At 58.0% G+C, this 18052-nt stretch overlaps 2 protein-coding genes across 4 annotated transcripts in view; one reads left to right on the top strand and one right to left on the bottom strand.

The window, feature by feature from the left end:
* AKT3 (AKT serine/threonine kinase 3) overlaps positions 1–13124 on the top strand; it is a 207881-nt gene extending 194757 nt beyond the window's left edge. For 2 of the 3 annotated variants that reach the window (XM_036355096.1, XM_036355095.1), the window contains 2 exons: positions 1113–1215; positions 9692–13124. In XM_036355096.1, coding sequence (XP_036210989.1) covers positions 1113–1215; positions 9692–9768 — 180 coding nt within the window. In that variant the 3' untranslated portion in view covers positions 9769–13124. The remainder of the gene's footprint in view (positions 1–1112; positions 1216–9691) is intronic. The other variant, XM_036355094.1, reaches the window with a different exon arrangement.
* A 1361-nt stretch (positions 13125–14485) lies between these two features.
* SDCCAG8 (SHH signaling and ciliogenesis regulator SDCCAG8) overlaps positions 14486–18052 on the bottom strand; it is a 206577-nt gene continuing 203010 nt past the window's right edge. The window contains exon 18 of the mRNA XM_036355092.1: positions 14486–14885. Within this exon, the coding sequence (XP_036210985.1) occupies positions 14856–14885 (30 nt within the window). The 3' untranslated portion in view covers positions 14486–14855. The remainder of the gene's footprint in view (positions 14886–18052) is intronic.

The following is an 18052-nucleotide window of genomic DNA, read 5'->3' as shown; positions in this document are numbered from 1 at the left end:
ATTTTATACAGACAATCTAAAACGGAAATTAATAACAGTGCTGGTTAAAATAGCAACAGATATATGAAGTACGTAGGGATACTTTTGACAAAAGGTATGAGAGACCTTTAGCATAAAAGCTAAAATATAGTGTTGAGGAAAGTGAAGGCACCCCAGAGCAAGGAAGAGATATGCTGTGCTCATGATTTAGAGGACACGGTATTTTTAAGATGTTTGTTCTCTCAAAATTGGTCTATAAATTCAACACAATTCTCATCAAGATTCTACCAGGCAATTCTCCAGAAATTGTTAGTTTGACTCAAAAATTCATATGGAACGTAAAGGACCTAGAATAGCCAAAACAACTTTGACGAAAAACAAAGTTGGGGACACTACCCAACTTCAAGACTTACTATTAAGTCAAAGTAATTAAGACAGTTTGTTATGCACACGTGACATCTTTCTCGCCCATGAGGATGGGTGAAGAGATCAGCGTGACACGAGAATTTCTGGAAGTAGACCCACTCACATGTGGTTGATGGACTTTCAATAAAGGCGCAGAGACAGTTCAGTTACACAGATGGTGCTGAAACAGCTGGACGTCCATATCTTTTAAAGGCAGTTTGCAGCATGTACAGAATTAACTCGAAAGCGATCATAGCCTTAAACGGGAAGACTTCTAGAAGAAATTCCCTTCACCTTTCTCCCCCAGCTTCCCACCCTCCCCTCTGACAGCTATCGGTCTGTTCTGTCCGAATCTGTTCCTATTTTGTTTAGTAGTTTGTTTTGTTCATTAGATCCCACATATAAGGGAAATCGTATGGTATTTGTGTTTCTTTGGCTTATTTCACTCAGCACAGTGCTCGTCAGGCCACACTTTCCAGCAGCCTCTTCTGCCCCTATTCTTGGTTTCTCTTATGTCCAGTTTCACATAATCCCTCCAATGGTCCACAGAACAACCAGCTCCCTGAGGTCTGGGCTTAGACTGTTGGCTGGACGCTGCCTGGACCTCCAGTGGCTCAGCATCGAGTCCCTTGCACTGACCAGTTAGTTACCTGTTCTTCAGTTGTATCCTAAAATTAATTTCCCTACATCGAAATCTGTTCACCGGTACTTCTTCTTTCTTTGTACAGCTTGTACCGCCTTTTAAGCCTCAAGTAACATCTGAGACAGATACCAGATATTTTGATGAAGAATTTACAGCTCAGACTATTACAATAACACCACCTGAAAAATGTAAGTAAATCTTGAAGGCGATGCATAACACTCTGATATAACAGAAGAAAAAAAAGATGTTTTTTATTAGATACTAGAGGCCCGGTGCACGATATTCGTGCATTGGGGGGGGGTTCTCTCAGCCTGGCCTGCGCCCTCTCGCGGTCCAGGACCCTTCGGGGGATGTCCACCTGCTGGCTTAGGCCCACTCCCCACGTGGATGTAAGCCGGCACGCAGACATCCCCCGAGGGGTCCTTAGTGCTGCTGCAGAGGTGGAAGAGATTCCCGCCACCACCGCTGCGCTCGCCACCTGTGAGCCCAGCTTCTGGCTGAGCGGCACTCCCCCTGTGGGAGTGCACTGACCATCACGGGGCAGCTCCTGCATTGAGCATCTGCCCCCTGGTGGTCAGTGTATGTTATAGTGACCGGTCATTCCGCCGTTCGGTCGATTTGCATATTAGCCTTTTATTATATAGGATTTTCAAGATTTAATTCCAGTGACTTTCCATTTAAGAATGGAGTTTGTTCCCAGTGTGGAAAAATAAAGTCAGGTAGCTGAGGGAGAAGTGTTTTCATATAGGAAAAACCTACACAGGGAAAAATGTAAACTAAGAATCATAAGCTAAATTACAGACCAGTTAGCCCTCCTTGCTGTTCTCCAGTAGCTTCTTTTGACATCAACTAAACGGAATCTGACGTAGAGACTTCCCAGGTCCCCCCTTGCGGGCTTCCTGCAGAATTGTCCCGATTCTGCTCTCCCACCTACTAGTTTCAAACTTCACTTTCAGTTGAGTTGTTCTGTCTTGACTTCGCTTTGTCTTAAGCGAGAATGTCTGTGAAGACATAGTTTAGTTTGCTCGCGATCTTTGGTGCCTAGAAGATAAATCACACACCTGTTAAAACTGTACGTCCGTGCCCCCCTTGGAGCCATCCCAGGTCCGTGAGCGCGACCCACACTTTGGTAAGTGCCTCAGGTCAGCGGCCTCTCATGAAAGCAGAGGCGATCACATGGAACCTACAGGCACGCTCAGGCGCTGACGACGGCCTGGTCTGTGTCTGTCTTGTTAGCTGAGCCTCGGGGACAGGTCCGGGGTGAGGTTTCTAAGCCCCACCGCTGTGGCTCACACAGTAACATCGCCCGTGTTCTCTCCCTTCCTTTGCCTGTGCATCCTGTGTGTGTCTCGCTTCCTCGATTTCCTTTGGGAAAGGCAGAGCAGTTGACAGTGTGAAGGTCCCGTGGCCACGAGCGGGAAGGTTGATGCCAAGGGCTTGGCCAGCGGTGGGCGCGGACGGTAGACGGGGGCACTGAGGGCAGAGAGATTAGGCCGGAGCTGTGCGCCCGGCCCGACAGCAGGAGCGGTGCACACGCCGAAGTGAGCATGCGGCTCTGCGTGCTCGTGTGCTCTCCCTTTAGACTTGCAGGAAGTGAAGACCCTTTTCTGTTGTAAAAGGGAAGAAATTGAACCCGGAGGAAAACTGAGCTCCCCAGAAGCCCCCAGTTCATGGGGCCCAGCAGCGTGGCCGCCGCCGGCTGAAGCTGTGGCCTCGCCTCTGCTGATGTGCCGCTCATGGTCTCACCGTGGTCGGCAGCAGCTCGCTCTGTCTTGCATGCCGTCGCCAGCACCCTAGACCCTCCCTGGTGAAGGCCATCGCCAGCACCCTAGACCCTCCCTGGTGAAGGTCAGCGCCAGCACCCTAACCCTCCCCTGGGTGAAGGGTCAGCTCAGCACCTAGACCCTCCCTGTGAAGGTCAGCGCCAGCACCTAGACCCTCCTGGTGAAGGTCGCGCCAGCACCCTAGACCTCCCTGGTGAGGTCAGCGCCAGCACCCTAGACCCTCCCTGGTGAAGGTCAGCGCCAGCACCCTAGACCCTCCTGTTGAAGGCAGCGCCAGCACCCTAGACCCTCCCTGGTGAAGGTCCGCGCCAGCACCCTAGACCCTCCCTGGTGAAGGTCAGCGCCAGCACCCTAGACCCTCCCTGGTGAAGGCCAGCGCCAGCACCCTAGACCCTCCCTGGTGAAGGCCAGCGCCAGCACCCTAGACCCTCCCTGGTGAAGGCCATCGCCAGCACCCTAGACCCTCCCTGGTGAAGGTCAGCGTCAACACCCTAGACCCTCCCTGGTGAAGGCCAGCGCCAGCACCCTAGACCCTCCCTGGTGAAGGTCAGCTCCAGCACCCTAGACCCTCCCTGGTGAAGGCCATCGCCAGCACCCTAGACCCTCCCTGGTGAAGGCAGCGTTAGGAAGCCTGGGAGGTTGGGGGCCAGCAGCTGAGGACTGTGCGTGGAAGCCGTGGGCACAGCCTTGGCGTCGTGTACCATCCCGGCATGAATGGGCTGAATGCTGGCAGCACCAGCGAGGGGTGGGGCTGGCCCCAGAGTCCGCTCCTCCAGCGTCTGCGAGGCCTCGCCATGTGGATCCAGCCCTCATCGTCGTCAGACCACATCACCCTCCATGGCTCCGGCCACTCTCACTCCAACTGCTCTCGCTGCCACACAGCCCAGTCTCATCCGTGCTCCACCTCTCCCACCTCATCCTGTCCCCTCTCCCCCGGCCCTGGGTCTCCCACACCTTGAGCAAGCCACGCCTGCCCACGCCGGGATGGGCTGCTCTCCTGGGGTGCTCTCCACCCAGGGTGCTCTCCTGGGGTGCTCCCTACCTGGGGTGCTCCCTGCCTGGGGTGCTCTCTGCCTGGGGTGCTCCCTGCCCGGGGTGCTCTCTGCCTGGGGTGCTCCCTGCCTGGGGTGCTCTCTGCCCGGGGTGCTCTCCGCCTGGGGTGCTCCCTGCCCGGGGTGCTCTCTGCCCGGGGTGCTCCCTGCCTGGGGTGCTCTCCGCCTGGGGTGCTCTCCGCCTGGGATGCTCCCTGCCTGGGGTGCTCTCTGCCCGGGGTGCTCTCTGCCTGGGGTGCTCTCTGCCCAGGGTGCTCTCCGCCTGGGGTGCTCCCTGCCTGGGGTGCTCTCTGCCCGGGGTGCTCCCTGCCTGGGTGCTCCCTGCCTGGGGTGCTCTCTGCCTGGGGTGCTCTCTGCCTGGGGTGCTCCCTGCCTGGGGTGCTCTCTGCCTGGGGTGCTCCCTGCCTGGGTGCTCCCTGCCTGGGGTGCTCTCTGCCTGGGGTGCTCCCTGCCTGGGTGCTCCCTGCCTGGGGTGCTCTCTGCCTGGGGTGCTCTCCGCCTGGGGTGCTCTCCGCCTGGGGTGCTCCCTGCCTGGGGTGCTCTCTGCCCGGGGTGCTCTCTGCCTGGGGTGCTCTCTGCCCGGGGTGCTCTCTGCCTGGGGTGCTCTCTGCCCGGGGTGCTCTCTGCCCGGGGTGCTCTCTGCCTGGGGTGCTCCCTGCCTGGGGTGCTCTCCGCCTGGGATGCTCCCTGCCTGGGGTGCTCTCCGCCCGGGGTGCTCCCTGCCCGGGGTGCTCTCCGCCTGGGGTGCTCCCTGCCTGGGGTGCTCCCTGCCCGGGGTGCTCTCCGCCTGGGGTGCTCCCTGCCTGGGGTGCTCCCTGCCTGGGGTGCTCCCTGCCCAGGGTGCTCTCCTCCTGGGGTGCTCGCGTCTGGACATTTGCAGGAGCTGCTCCTGCTTGTTTGCACTCAGCCTGGCTGCCACTTCCTCAGGGAGGTTCTGCGACCTTCCAGGCTGGAGGGCAATGTGCAGCCCCCCTCACCCCCCCAATACCTCTCCTTCCACACCTTCCCCGTGACGGTGTCCGCTGGGGAGTCCTCTCTGGGCGCTGATGTTTCTCCAGCTGGAAGCAGTGGCCTCAGGAGGAGGGTGTGGTATCCACGGCTGCCCGCCCTTAGCCCTTAGCCCTTAGCCCTTAGCGAGGTGTTGCCAGCACAGCATCCAGTGGCTACTGAGTGAGTGAATAACGAAGTGCGGGGGTGGGGGGTGGCTTGGTGTCAGGGCGGAGCCGGCCCAGGTCCTCACAGCAGGTGCCATGCGTGCCCGTCGGTGCCCAGACTCTGGGTTTGCCTCCCAGGTGGCACCACAGTGGCGTTGGGAGTGAGGCCCAGCGCGCTGTCTCCACCTCAGCCAGACGGTTTCCTCTGTTGGATGAGCTCTTGGCTTTGGGCCTCTTTCGGGAACTCACTACACGTTGTGCTGGAAGGGGCGGGCATGGGGGCCCTGCAGATGCAAAGCCAGGAGTACGGCTTTCCCTTCGCAAAGTTGGAAGCCCAGCCCGTGGGGGGCGGCGGGCGGGGGGGGGCTCAGACCCTGCTCGGTCCGGGCCGCTCCCGGGCCTGGGAGGCGGCATGGGGCCCGTCGCTTAGGAAAGACCCGGGAGTGCCCCGCGCTTGAATGACCGATTGTGCTTGTGCTCAGGCACCAGGTGGGCCCGTCTGCCACCCGCTCCGTGGAGGGTGCTGACAGGCCCAACACAGTAAACACCAGCCAAAGGGGCCGGAGCCCAGGGGCCTGGGGGAGGGACCGACCGGATTCAGTGCAAGGGATTGTGGGACCGAAAGACCACCCTGCCCTGGCCAGGAGCTCAGTGGTTAGAGCGTGTCCCACCGTGCCCAGCCTTCGGGCTTGAGCCCGGTCAGGGCACCTGTCAGAACCACCAGTGAGGCATGGATGAGTGCGGCACACACACCAGTGTGTCTGTCTGTCTCCTCCTCCTCCTCCCCCTTCCCCTCTCTCTAAAGAAAAAGATAAAAAGGCCGCAGCAGACCTGTTTGGTTACAAAGAAGTTAGATTAAAAGCTTCGTGACCGGTGCCTCCTTAGCCGTCGGTCCTGTTTCAGGATTGACTCGAAGGGCACAGCCCCATCCCCCCAGAGGCCGCTCCCCGCCTTGTCCCTGACCCACAGCCTCCCGTGCTGGGCCTCGGGGCGAGAGTGTCGTTCATCGGCACCTTATTGCTCCCTTTGCAGAACGTCTGAAACGTAAGCACAGTTTCGGGAACAGCTCCCTGGATCCGTAGCTACCGGAGAGCTGCGCTCTGGCTGTCGCTTTTATCACTCACGCATCTCTGTTCCTGAAAGACGCGTCTGTAGACGTGGGTTGTGCTGACTAAGCCCGTGACTCGGTGCCTTTCAGGGGTGATCGGATTGAGGCAGGGGTGCCTTTCAGGGGTGATCGGATTGAGGCCAGGGTGCCTTTCAGGGGTGATCGGATTGAGGCAGGGGTGCCTTTCAGAGGTGATCGGATTGAGGCAGGGGTGCCTTTCAGGGGTGATTGGATTGAGGCAGGGGTGCCTTTCAGGGGTGATTGGATTGAGGCAGGGGTGCCTTTCAGGGGTGATCGGATTGAGGCAGGGGTGCCTTTCAGGGGTGATCGGATTGAGGCAGGGGTGCCTTTCAGGGGTGATCGGATTGAGGCAGGGGTGCCTTTCAGGGGTGATCGGGTTGAGGCCAGGACAGATCGCACGCCCATGCATTGTAGTCCCTTCCAAGGCGGGTATCGATCCACCTGGAGTTGTAGGCCTGGCCAGGCTGGGTCTGTGGGCATCCAAGGTGGGTGTGGCCTTGCCCAAACACAGGAGGCCAGCGGCGTCCTCGGGACTCACCTAAGCTCAGCACTCGAGGGGGATCCCGAACTCGCTGTCCTATTTCCGACCCAGGTGGGGAGTGGGCTGAGGCCAGCGGGCTCCAGCAGCCGTCCTGCATGGCTCGGCTCAGCCCGCCAGCCCCCACCCCCCGCAGGAGGTCACAGGACTGCACCCCCACCTGCGGGGACTGGCCTCAGTGGTGGCGGGCCGCACCCCTGGGTTCCTCCAGGGCGGGCAGTGCCCGTGGTTGATGGCCCCAGTATGTTTCCTAGTTTCCCCTGCAGACAGACCAGAGGAGAGAGAGTCTGAAACCCTGAGCTGCGACCACATTGGACCCAGTCCTCCCTCCTCCCCTGGGAGCAGAGGGCCCGGGAGGAGCGTCTGTCCACGGACGCCCGCGAGCACTAGCGGGCCCTTGTCCCCCGCTCGCCACCTTGCTTTTATAAAACAGGAGGGAGGGATTTTTTGAGAACAAATCAGCAGTTAGAAAGGCGACATGTTCCTTCTCTGCACACAGCTGCTCGCCCACGCCCGCGCCCTGCCTGGTGTTCATTAGGGAGCAGATTGGAGGGTGTCGATCCACGCGCTCCTGGTCTCTGCCCCTCGTGCGGGAGGGGGTTTCGGTGACACCCAGGAGCTCACTGCCTGTAAGGGCATCTGTGAAAGGTGCTGAGAGGGGCCCCGGTGCTGAGGGAGGCAGGGGTGCAGCGGGTGTGGACTGAGCTCTGGCTCTTCGTCCAGTGTGTGTGGCTTGGGGTCTTTTTGGCCTCCTCCCTGTTCATTGTCACCACTGCTCCCCGTGAGCCTCTCTGCAGAGCGGGAGCGAATGGCCAGCCGCCCACTGGGCGTCAGGTGTGTGGCCGGATGTCCCTGTCACTTGCTTCTGGCCCCCTCCATCCCCACCCCAGCTGCCTGTGCAGCATGGGGCCCGGGGACCCCCAGACCTCCAAGCCCACGGCCCTTGCTCCCCCAACCCTGTAAGGTCAGAGGGACGACACGGGCTTTCAGGAAGATGGAGGCGAGGGGCCCTCCCGTGGTCATCCCCACGGTTTAGGTTTCTTTACGGTCAGAAATGCGTTTAATTCGTTTGCTGGGCAGAGCCACGCCCAGCCACACAAAGCTGTTCATGGGAAAACGGATTCTCTGACGGGTGATTGGCACCTGTCAGCATCGGACCGTTGGATTTCCGCTGCCTCTCTGGAGAGTTTTGGACGTTGTGGCTCGACGTCAGAGAAGCCGTCCGCAGCTCCTGCGCCCGGTGGAGCCGAAAGTGCCCTGGCCGGCCGTGCGTGTGAAGATGCCGCGTTTGCTGGGGGCCTGGCCGGTGTTTAGAAGCAGGAGGCAGAGAGCTCCTTCAAGCACAGGGTCACCCAGAAACGCGTGGCTAGAGGGCGGCCCGGAGTCGGCCGCTCACAGGGAGCAGGACCAGGGACGCTGCCTGGCGGACTGGGTCCCCCCCCCCCCCCCATACGGTGGTGGTGGTCTCTAGTGCGGTCGAGGCCACACATGTGGGTCAGCGCCTGGATCCCGTTTCTAGATGTTCTGTGTTAAGAGTAGAAGGGCCCTGGCTGGTTTTGCTCAGTGGATAGCGCACTGGCCTGCGGACTGAAGGGTCCCGGGTTCGATTCCGGTCAAGGGCACGTACCTCGGCTGCAGGCTCCAAGCTCTGGTCCGGGGCATGCCAGAGGCACCCAATTGATGTGCCTCTCTCACATCGGTGTTTCTCTCTGGCTCCCCCTCGCCCTCCCTCCTCTCTAAAAATCAATGGGAAAATATCCTCGGGTGAGGATTTAAAAAAAAAGTAGAAGGCAGAAAAGAAGAGCAGGGAGAAGGAGCAGAAAGCGTTATCTTCAGAGGAAGGCGGGCACCAGTGCCCACCGCCCGTGGAGTCTGGCCCACGTCCTCTCTCCCGTCCCGAGCGGGCGTGGGGGGCGGGGGGAGCTGGTCACGTGCTTCTGGGTATTGGAGGCAGTGGAGTGGCTTTGCCTGAAGAAAAGCAGGTTGGGTATTGGGGGGATTCCTCACTTCTTCACTGCGGGGCAGCGAGCGATCCAATGGGGGAGATGCACTGGGGGGCCTCCCCTCAGGCGGGGAGCCCGGGGTGGGGCCGGCAGGGCCCTGCCCAGAGCTGTGGGTGAGGGCGCGCGTCCGGACGGTGGGGTGTCCCTCCTCAGGACTGTGACGGGGGAGATGGGTGATGGTTTGAGATCATGACCATCCTTCACACACAGGACTCGAGGGACGCGAGGGAGGCGTGGCCCACAGCCAGCAGCCACCTGGCGCCTTCTGTCTGTCTCCGTGCACTGGTCCCGGATGCGACCTCTTTCCCTCGGTCTTTTTCTCTTCCTTCTAGTTTAGCGTCTCGGTTTAGTGAGTCTCAAAATGTGTGTCGTGACGGTGATGATTTGCTAGTGTTATTTCCTCATAGGTCACGTGTGTAAAGGAGAGGCGATTGAAATAGGTTTAGCTGCTGTGTGTTTGATGGACAAACCCAAGTGTCTAGAAGATGTTGCCTTTGTTCATCTTCATTATCTTAGAAGTTAGGACTGGCCCTGACCGGTTTGGCTCAGTGGGATAGAGGATCAGCCTGCAGACTGGAAGGTCCCAGGTTCGATTCCGGTCAAGGGCATGTACCTTGGTTGCAGGCACATCCCTAATAGGAGGTGTGCAGGAGGCAGCTGATCGATGTTTCTCTCCCATCGATGTTTCTAACTATCCCTCTCCCTTCCTCTCTGTAAATAATCAATAAGATACATTTTAAAAAAAGAAGTTAGGACTCTACAGACCAGAGAGAGTGTTGCCAAAAGCAAGTGTCGCCCGGCCAGTGTGGCTCAGTGGTGGGGCATCAGCCTATGAACCAGGAGGTCACGGTTCGATTCCCGGTCAGGGCACATGCCCGGTTGTGGGCAGCTGATCAATGATTCTCTCTCATCATTGATGTTTCTCCCTCTCCCTTCCTCTCTGAAATCAGTAAAAATATATATTTAAAACAAGCGTGAGATTGAAATGGTGTTTCTGCCCGCAGACGACGAGGACGGCATGGACAACGAGAGCCGGCCGCACTTCCCTCAGTTCTCCTACTCGGCGAGCGGCCGCGAGTAGGCCCCGTGCTGCTGCGTCGCTGCCGCCCGAGACTCACACTGAGAACGGCTGCTGGACGTCGGACGGTCCCGGCTCCTCCACTCAGCAGGCGCCTCCAGACACCCCGACCGGCCCAGGCCTCACCCTCGCCACCTCCGCCCGCCTGAGAACACACATATACGCAAATACACTCGACTTTTTGTTTTTTGCATGAAATTGTATCTCAGTCTAAGGTCTCATGCTGTTGCTGCTGCTGTCTTACTCTTATAGCAACTTTCAGAGGTAACCTTACCGCCCTGGGAAGTCATGAGGCCGCCGCCATCCACCCGCCCACCAGTTGTCACCTTCTTGTCTTTCAGTTGTGGCTCTCCCCTGACAGCGGGGGGTAAATGAGATACACCGATGCTAGGTACATTTTTTTTATTTTTAACTCTCTAGAAGCTAAAGCAGAAACTAATTAGCCTGAGAAGATTTAGTGTATAATTCAGAACGAGCGATTGCGGAAGGGTGGCGGTGCGCATGTGCCGCTTTCAGGAAAGCCTGATTGCAGAGCAGAGCCTACAGTAGCCGTCGGCCGCTCAGATCAGTTAGGAAGCATTTGCAAGGACCGCACGACTCGGTACATGCATCCAGATTCCTGCTGGATCCCGTAGAGGAAGCCGGGGGGTCCCACGTGGACGTCCAGACCTCGCAGGCAGTCCCGGCAAACGAACATGGAAGGAAGGAAGCAGATGCACAGCTGAGTCGAGGTCATCCCAAGGTCGCCGCTAGGATCGGCACCCCGAGAGCATGGCTTCCCTCGTGCTTGGACACCGTTGTCCGTGGTAATATTTCTCGCCGCTGATGGCTGAAGAATGTAGACAGGTGTAACGACCCTGCTTTTCACCAAAATGTGTGCACCCAGGTAAACGGGCGTTTGCCACGTGTGTTTTCGTTTTCCATTTCAGTTCTGCGTGAATTAGCTTTTCCTCGGATGTTAGAACTTTGAATGTCCTTGTTGTGATTTTGTTGATAATTGCAGTAGTATTTATTTTTTAGTGACGAGACTTGTATGTCGTGGTAGCAAATGCAGCTCCAACTGAACACAGAGTAGACGTACTGCAGTTTCTTTTGGCCCGCGTGCAAGGAACGTACCCGCCGACAGGATTCATGCACTTTTTCTCCTTTGGGAAGCGATTTTGACGAGGCTCCGAGATGGGACTTGTTGGTTAGAATTTGGCGCTGGGAGAAGAGATGCTGTCCTCCAACCCCTTGGTGCTAAGAATGAGAACATCCCCAGCTCACCCACGCCAAGGGGCGATGTTTGCCCATCTGAGAAGGGAGGTGTTAGGACGGCCAGGCAACCAATGAAACGGCCCACATGGAGACCTGAGTGGCGATCAACGAACCTACTCGGCCGAATGCATGAACACATCTCAAGTGCTGGCGGAGGAGGCAGGTAGAGATAAGAGCCTAGTGTGTTTGTTCTGATCATGGTACATTGATCACTGAATTAAGCCATCAGGGAACACCACAGAACACAAAGGAACACCTCCGACCTCCCTTCTTCTGTACATACTCCTGCCCCCGCGCTCCACCGCCCCCACGGACAGGGGGCGCGTATGCACACCTCATCTTCCCCCTCCATTGATGACGATCTTCAGATTCAACCCTTTGGTGCTAGGAGCTGACACTTTCCAAAGCAGCCGATGAGACCCAGGGGCGGGGCCTGGAGATGTATTTCAGTTCCACTCCCTGATCGCTCCCACGGGGAAGACCACGGCGTGACGTAGGCTGGTGACCGCACTGGGGGGCGGGCAGGCGACTTGGGAGCGGGATGCCTCATTCTCACACGCAGCTGTCTTAGCCGCGACGCCGGGAGAGCGGACTCGCGGACGGGAAACCACTGCTGGCGAGGGGGGGCCGCTGGGACTGCCGGGGGTTAAAGGGCATTTTCCTAAGGCAGCTAAGACATATTTCACATCGGTTTTATCCTGATTTTTCATATTCCTCCCCAAGCGAGGCTCGTCCTTAGTACTGAGTAGGAAGTTGCAGTCGTTGGCAGTTCACTCTTCCTTACACATAATGGCTCCACCTTTCATTTTTTTTCCACTTGGAATTACGTTGAATGTTTCACACTGACCAGAAAGTAGACTAGAAGGTATGTCTTGTAAGTTGTCTTGCATTCGTTTGATAAAAAAAACCAACCAACCAACAGGTGAGAGGAAGGGGAGAGAGCTGGGACTGGCTGCTCACGGCCTGGGCTCCCTTAGTGGGAGGTAGGACTCCACACACTAAGCACATCGGTAGCTTTCTTTTTGTTGCTTTTTTTTTTTTCTTCTCCAAACGTGAAGGTGATTCCCATGACCTTGGCCAAGGACGCGCCCTAGAGACTCAAGGCAGCGCGGACAGTGCCCAGGCCGGCCACTCCTCACCGCCGGCCCCCTCCCGCCGGTGCTCGGCCCCGTCACCGACCCCCAGGACTCCCCTTGGGTCCCGCTGGGTGTTTCCTTGGCCTCGATCTTGAGAATCATCCCTCCTCGGGCTCCCAGATGTCGGCCAGCCGGCCCGGAGGCAGAGCGGGAAGGCGGGCGAGCGCAGAGGGGTCCCCAGGCTGCCCGGGTCCGCCCGGGGCTGCGGTTCGGGTTCGGGCCGGCGGCCAGGCCTGAGCCCCGGAGTCGTTCTCGGCGCAGGTGGGATGGTGCGGGCTCCACCTTGAACTGACGTCCGTGACCTCTGCCCTCTCGGAGGACCTGGGCCGTGGAGGCGGGCAGGGCCGCTCGCCGCTTTGCTTTCTACACGACCACACGCACCGTTCAGTATTGTTTCCCACCTCCCACCCCCGGTTTCTGGCTTCTTCAAGCTGACTGTTCTCACGGGGGCCCCTTGCTTCTCCGGGGGACGGAGCAGGGCCCCCCTCCTAACTGCAGGGTCTCCACACTTTGCTGCTGCTGTTTGTACCGTCTCCGGTAGAACCTCCTCATCTTGCTCCCGGGGGTGCATTACAGGCGAGCATGACATGTAAAGTATTTATTTAAATAAAAAGAAAACCTCTCCACTGGTCATTGGATTACCTCCCTGTAGCTGTAGAGCTTGTGACGTTTCTCCACCTTGCTAGTTCTCCCGTTAGATCCGCGCGAGATCTAGTCGCCCGGGTCAGGGTGTTAAGCAGGCGCAACTCCGGACCCAAGGAACTGTTATCACTATGACTGTCGGTCACCCCCCAACTGTTTCTCCCCTCAAGTCCATGGCCCACACGGATGTGAACTAACGACGAGGAACTGTTTTTGTACACTGTACATCCTTAGTATTTTTACACGTATCGGCTAGGGGTGCCCGTCTCTCCCTCCGTACAGACAGCTGAAATAAAGCACTGTGTCAACTGCTACTTCTCCGTTTATTGTTGTTGGATGTGGTTCTGTGATCTCAGAAAACTAAAGACTGGCCTTTTCTGGGGGGAAAAAAAAGTTTTTAAAAGCTCCACCTGGTCTTAAGCTGCCTGGTATAAAATGTGGCAGGAAAATAGGTACATTTCTTGTAGCTCCAAACACACGTGGGTTTCCTTCATTCGTCTAATAAAATGGCAGGAAGCAGCTGTGCTGACGTGGACGAGGGCTGTGTCCCCAGGGGAGGCGAGCTCCCAGCACGGGGTCCGGGCCCCCCTTCTTCCCAGCAGGTGGTCTGGACCCAGATGCTAAGGCGCGTAGCTCCTCAGTGATGTCTTCCTGGCCACGTGTGGCTCTGCCTCCCTCCTTCCCGAGAACCTATTTTTAGAACCGAGGGCGCATGAACCGTGGACGTGGGGATCGAGGGGCCTTTTTCTGACTTTACCTCATAACCCTCCTCTTGGAGGACCTGGCGCTCTCCCGGGACCCGGCCAGATAGAGGAACGGCTTTGGGACCAAAGTTAGGCAAGCACGGACGTGGCCGCCACACGCCCAACCCAGGGCATCCGCATGGATGCTCCTCTCCCCACACCACGGGGCTGACGGTCCAGGAGGCGGGGATAACGTGACCTCTGTGATTCCTTACGGTGCTATTTTCAGACTATTGTGTAACTTACTTACCGTGCTCCTAAACCTGAACTAGGGACAATGAGCCTGTCTTACGCACCGGCCTTGATCTGGAGCGCGTTGGGTGACACCGCAACCTTCTGACGCTGAGCAGAAGCTCCGCTCTTTGGGGCTTGAACCCTTTCCTGCCGGAGAGGCTCCGGGGTCTTCGCGTGGGCCGCCCCCCACCACCTCAGAGAGGCCGGGTCGGTGACGATGGCGGCAGGTCGCTGGCCCGGAGGTCAGCCCAAGGTCGGGGACTTGCCCCGGCGGCAGCTGCCTGTCGGGTCCCTTGCCATCCTCCAGAACAACACAGCATGCAGGGCCCGCTTTACTATACAGCACGGGGGGGGCTCACCTGTGTGCAGCTGAGATGCTAGTGGAGACTTAACTGATGGATGGTCTGTGTACAGAGACTGACGAGGACGCCGAGGAAGGCTGGGTGTTCCCAGGCTCCTCACAAACGGTGCATCTTGGAGAAGGACCCTGAGCCCACCCGGCCCGAGAGGCCTGTCTGTCTGGTTCGCTGCTGACGGCGTGGAGGGGAGGATGCTGAGGGCGGGCGCAGGTTAGCAGGATGAGGTCAGCGGGGTCCCGTGGATGTAGGCGGGAGGCAGAGCGAAGGGTGCTCTGTGCATCGCGAAGAGGGAGGCAGCATGGGTGGCAGGGAGAGCGTGTGGCCCTCGGCACCCTCTGGCCTGGTTAAAATATGTGCCTTTTTTGGTGTGTCTTGTTCATCACTCCACGGTAGAAAGTCAACGTCACACCCTGAGTCTTTCTGAAGTCCGTTTATTGAAGTTCATGTGTGTAACCTACATAGCAGACAAACGAGCAGATTTCACAGTACAGTAACTCGAAGCCATGTCCCCAAACCCACACCAGGAGGGCGCGTCCGGCAGCGGCAGCTCCGGCCCGTCCATCCGCCGGGGCCGCCCGGAGACACGCGTGGCGGTGACGACGCAGCCTGCGGCCGGAGCGGGGCCGCCGGGAGGTCCCGGTGCGTTGTGGCACGTTACGTGCAAATCGGATGAATGTAAATATTCTTTGTAAATCATTTATTTCACTGTTTCATCCAGGTCAGCAATCGGATTGTGGCATGCTGGGTAACTGGAAAACAAAATGAAAATAAAGAGTAAGTTTCAATAGATCCTGTTCTTCAATGTGATTTGTCTTCTCCCTGGCTGACGGTCCTGAGAATTTGGAGAAAATGATTTCTTTGCTAACGAGGTAGAAAGTGTACTCTTGTAGCCAACTGGAGGAAGAGTTTGCAGCTCACCCTCACCACAGGTCAGAGCCCTTGTCGAATAAGAATATCAGGCGGACTCTTTTTTAAAATGTTTATTTATTGATTTGAGAGCGAGAGGAACAGCGATGTGTAGCTCCACTTGTCTGAGCATCGCTGGTTGCTTTTGTATGTGTCCTGACCGGGGATCGAACCTCAACCTCAGTGCATGGGGACGGCGCTCTAACCAACTGAGCTACCCAGGGAGTGCCCATTTCTTTCTTTTTAATTTATTTTCATTGACTTCAGAGAGGAAGGGAGAAGGAGAGAGAGATGGAAACATCGATGATGAGAGAATCATGGGTCCGCTGCCTCCTGCACGCCCCACCCTGGGGATCGAGCCCGCAACCCGGGCATGTGCCCCGTCCGGGAATCGAACCATGACCTCCTGGTCCATTGTCGGTACTCAACCACTGAGCCACGCTGGCCGGGCAGGGCCCATTTTTTACTGCTTTAAATCGGTAGCGCAGACATCTGCGTCTCAGAGAAGAGCTGTCGGATGCTGCAGTGGCCAGACGGAAGAGAAGCTGATTCGAGCCAGGATCTGACCCCTGAAAACTACAGGCCAAGTGTCCCTGAGGAACTTCTGGGGAAACCTCCAGGTTTTCAGCTGCAGACACCTTATGGCAGTGGCTCTCAACCTTGGCTGCACATTAGAATCACCTGGGAATCTTTTGAAAATCCTGATTTCTGGGCCTCATCCTCCGGAAATTCCGTTTCTTTGTTATGGGGTGGGGCCACAACATTAGTAACAAAGAAACAGAATTTCCGGAGGATGAGGCCCAGAAGTCAGGATTTTAAAAAGGTTCCCAGGGGATTCTAATGTGCAGCCAATGTTGAGAGCCACTGCCTTACGGTAACATATAGAAAGGCCTTCCCCCTGGAACCACCTCCCGCGTGTGGAAGAGGGAACCTGGTGCCTGGGGGCTCTCAGGTGTAAGCAGGTGTCAAAGCTTAAGCTGGCTCAGGGAGGTCGGGTTGTGGAGTCACAGGTTAGAGGCTGAATCCACTGCCCGCCTCACGTCAGTGCAAACTACGCGAGGAAGCACAGCCACAGCCACAGCCACAGCCCACACAGCCACAGCCCACACAACCACAGTCCACACAGCCACAGCCACAGCCCACACAACACGCCTCCGGTCCCCGCTCTGCTGGGTGGGACGCCTTGCCCTCTGGAGCGTAAGGTCCCTGGGATGAGGGCACTGGATGGGGAGCTCAGAAGACACCCCTCCATCCCAGCTTTCACTCCTGCAGATGAATCAGGAAGGGGATGTGGGGCCCGGGCGGCCTGGTCTCTGTTTTGCAGGGAATCATCCAGACGCGTGGCCCCTTCCCTTCCCCGCAGGTGTCCTGAGCCTGAGCCGGCTCTCGGCTCTCGTTGGGGCCTTCCCAGCCAGCGCCCTGCCTTCCGGCGAGATCAGAATCCCTGCAGGAGAAATCTGTGGAAGCCAGTTCCCCGATGGTTTTCTTTTCCTTGTTTTTCTTGTTCCCGTTTGGTCCAATGTGTGGGAGAGGCTTCAGGTGGGTTAAGGATGGCTGTAGTTTCAGGGGGAGCCTCAGGAATGCCTAAGACAGGGGATGCAAGGGCCCTCAAAGGCCTCTGGGCTCCTGGTGCTGGAGGGCGAGCCTGGTGAGTTCAGCTGTGGCCCATCTTCCTGATGAGCTGCCCCTCCTCCCGGAGGTGGTTCCTCGGGGGGTCACGGGCAGGAGCGTCTGCGGGCAGAGCCCCGGCTGCAGCTCCAAAGGGCCTGGGTCGGGCCCCCTCCAGGGCCTCGGGCTCCCATGGCGGCCTGGGGGCCGGGGTGTCGCCCTCCTGCTGGGGAGGCTCCCGTCCTGGAGGGGATGCGGCCCCCGCGCCGGGTTCGAGTCTCTAAGATGCTCAGCGCCCTCGGCTTCTCCACCAGCTCAGAGCCACCCTGTGCGGGGCCAACAGACGCCGGAGAGGTGGGTGTGGGGCCCGCAGGGGCCGGTGGCCAGGCGGGTGCGGGGCCGCCACCGAGTGGGATAATTGGGGTGAGTGTGGGGGTTCGGCAGGAAGGGGTTAGGGTGGAAAGAAAGCGCTGTGTCGGCTGGCCTGGGAGGCGGATGTGAAGGTGGGGACTGGATGGGACCTGGAGGGGGTCGGGGCTGGGGAACGGGGTCCCTGGGTCTGTTCCCTGAAACCCTAGAAGCGGGAGGCAGAGCCCAGCCCACTGTGCTGCTGACTTTTTTCAAAAAGAGAAAAGGTGACGTTTGCATTTCACAGAGATGTCCAGGCTGAGTGGAAGGGCTTCGACGCCGGGCAATTATCAAATGTGCGTCCGCCCCGTGAGGCGGGGGTGGGCCCAGGCCGGGACTCTCCTCCTGGGAGCCCGCCCGCCGGGGGCTTCTGTCTCCGGCCCCTCCTGATTGGGCCCCGGGGGGGTGCCCAGGCCCTGGGGGCAGAGGGGCCCCCTCTGTCCTCGGTGGGTGCCATGCTCAGCCCGGCTGCCAGCAGCTCCATTGGACCCTCTTAACGCAGCGGTTCTCAGCCTTCCTGATGCCGCAGCCCTTTCATACAGTTCCTCATGTTGTGGGGACCCCCAACCATAACATTATTTTCTTTGCTGCTTCATAACTGTCATGTTGCTACTGTTATGAATCGTCATGTAAATATCTGATATGCAGGATGTATTTTCATTGTGACAGATTGAACATAATGAAAGCATAGCGATTAATCACAAAAACAATATGTAATTATATATGTGTTTTCCGATGGTCTTAGGCGACCCCTGTGAAAGGGTCGTTCGAGGGGTCGCGACCCACAGGTTGGGAACCGCTGCTCTAACGGGTCTCCATGTCCAGCATCGGCAGCTGCTTTGCCTTCGGCCTTGATTGGCCTGGTCCGTCCGGGAATGAATGAATGAATGAATGAATGACGCCCCCTCATGCTCCTGGGGGCGGCTGCCCGCTGACCTGGGGGTCAGAGACGTGGTCCTTTCTCACATCAAAGGTCGAGGGTGTCTGAAAGGAA

The sequence above is a fragment of the Myotis myotis genome, unplaced genomic scaffold, assembly GCF_014108235.1.
Source record: "Myotis myotis isolate mMyoMyo1 unplaced genomic scaffold, mMyoMyo1.p scaffold_m19_p_21, whole genome shotgun sequence".
NCBI classification, from domain to species: domain Eukaryota; kingdom Metazoa; phylum Chordata; class Mammalia; order Chiroptera; family Vespertilionidae; genus Myotis; species Myotis myotis.
The sequence above is the reverse complement of the archived record's forward strand: the minus strand, read 5'-3'. Positions and strand labels throughout refer to the sequence as shown.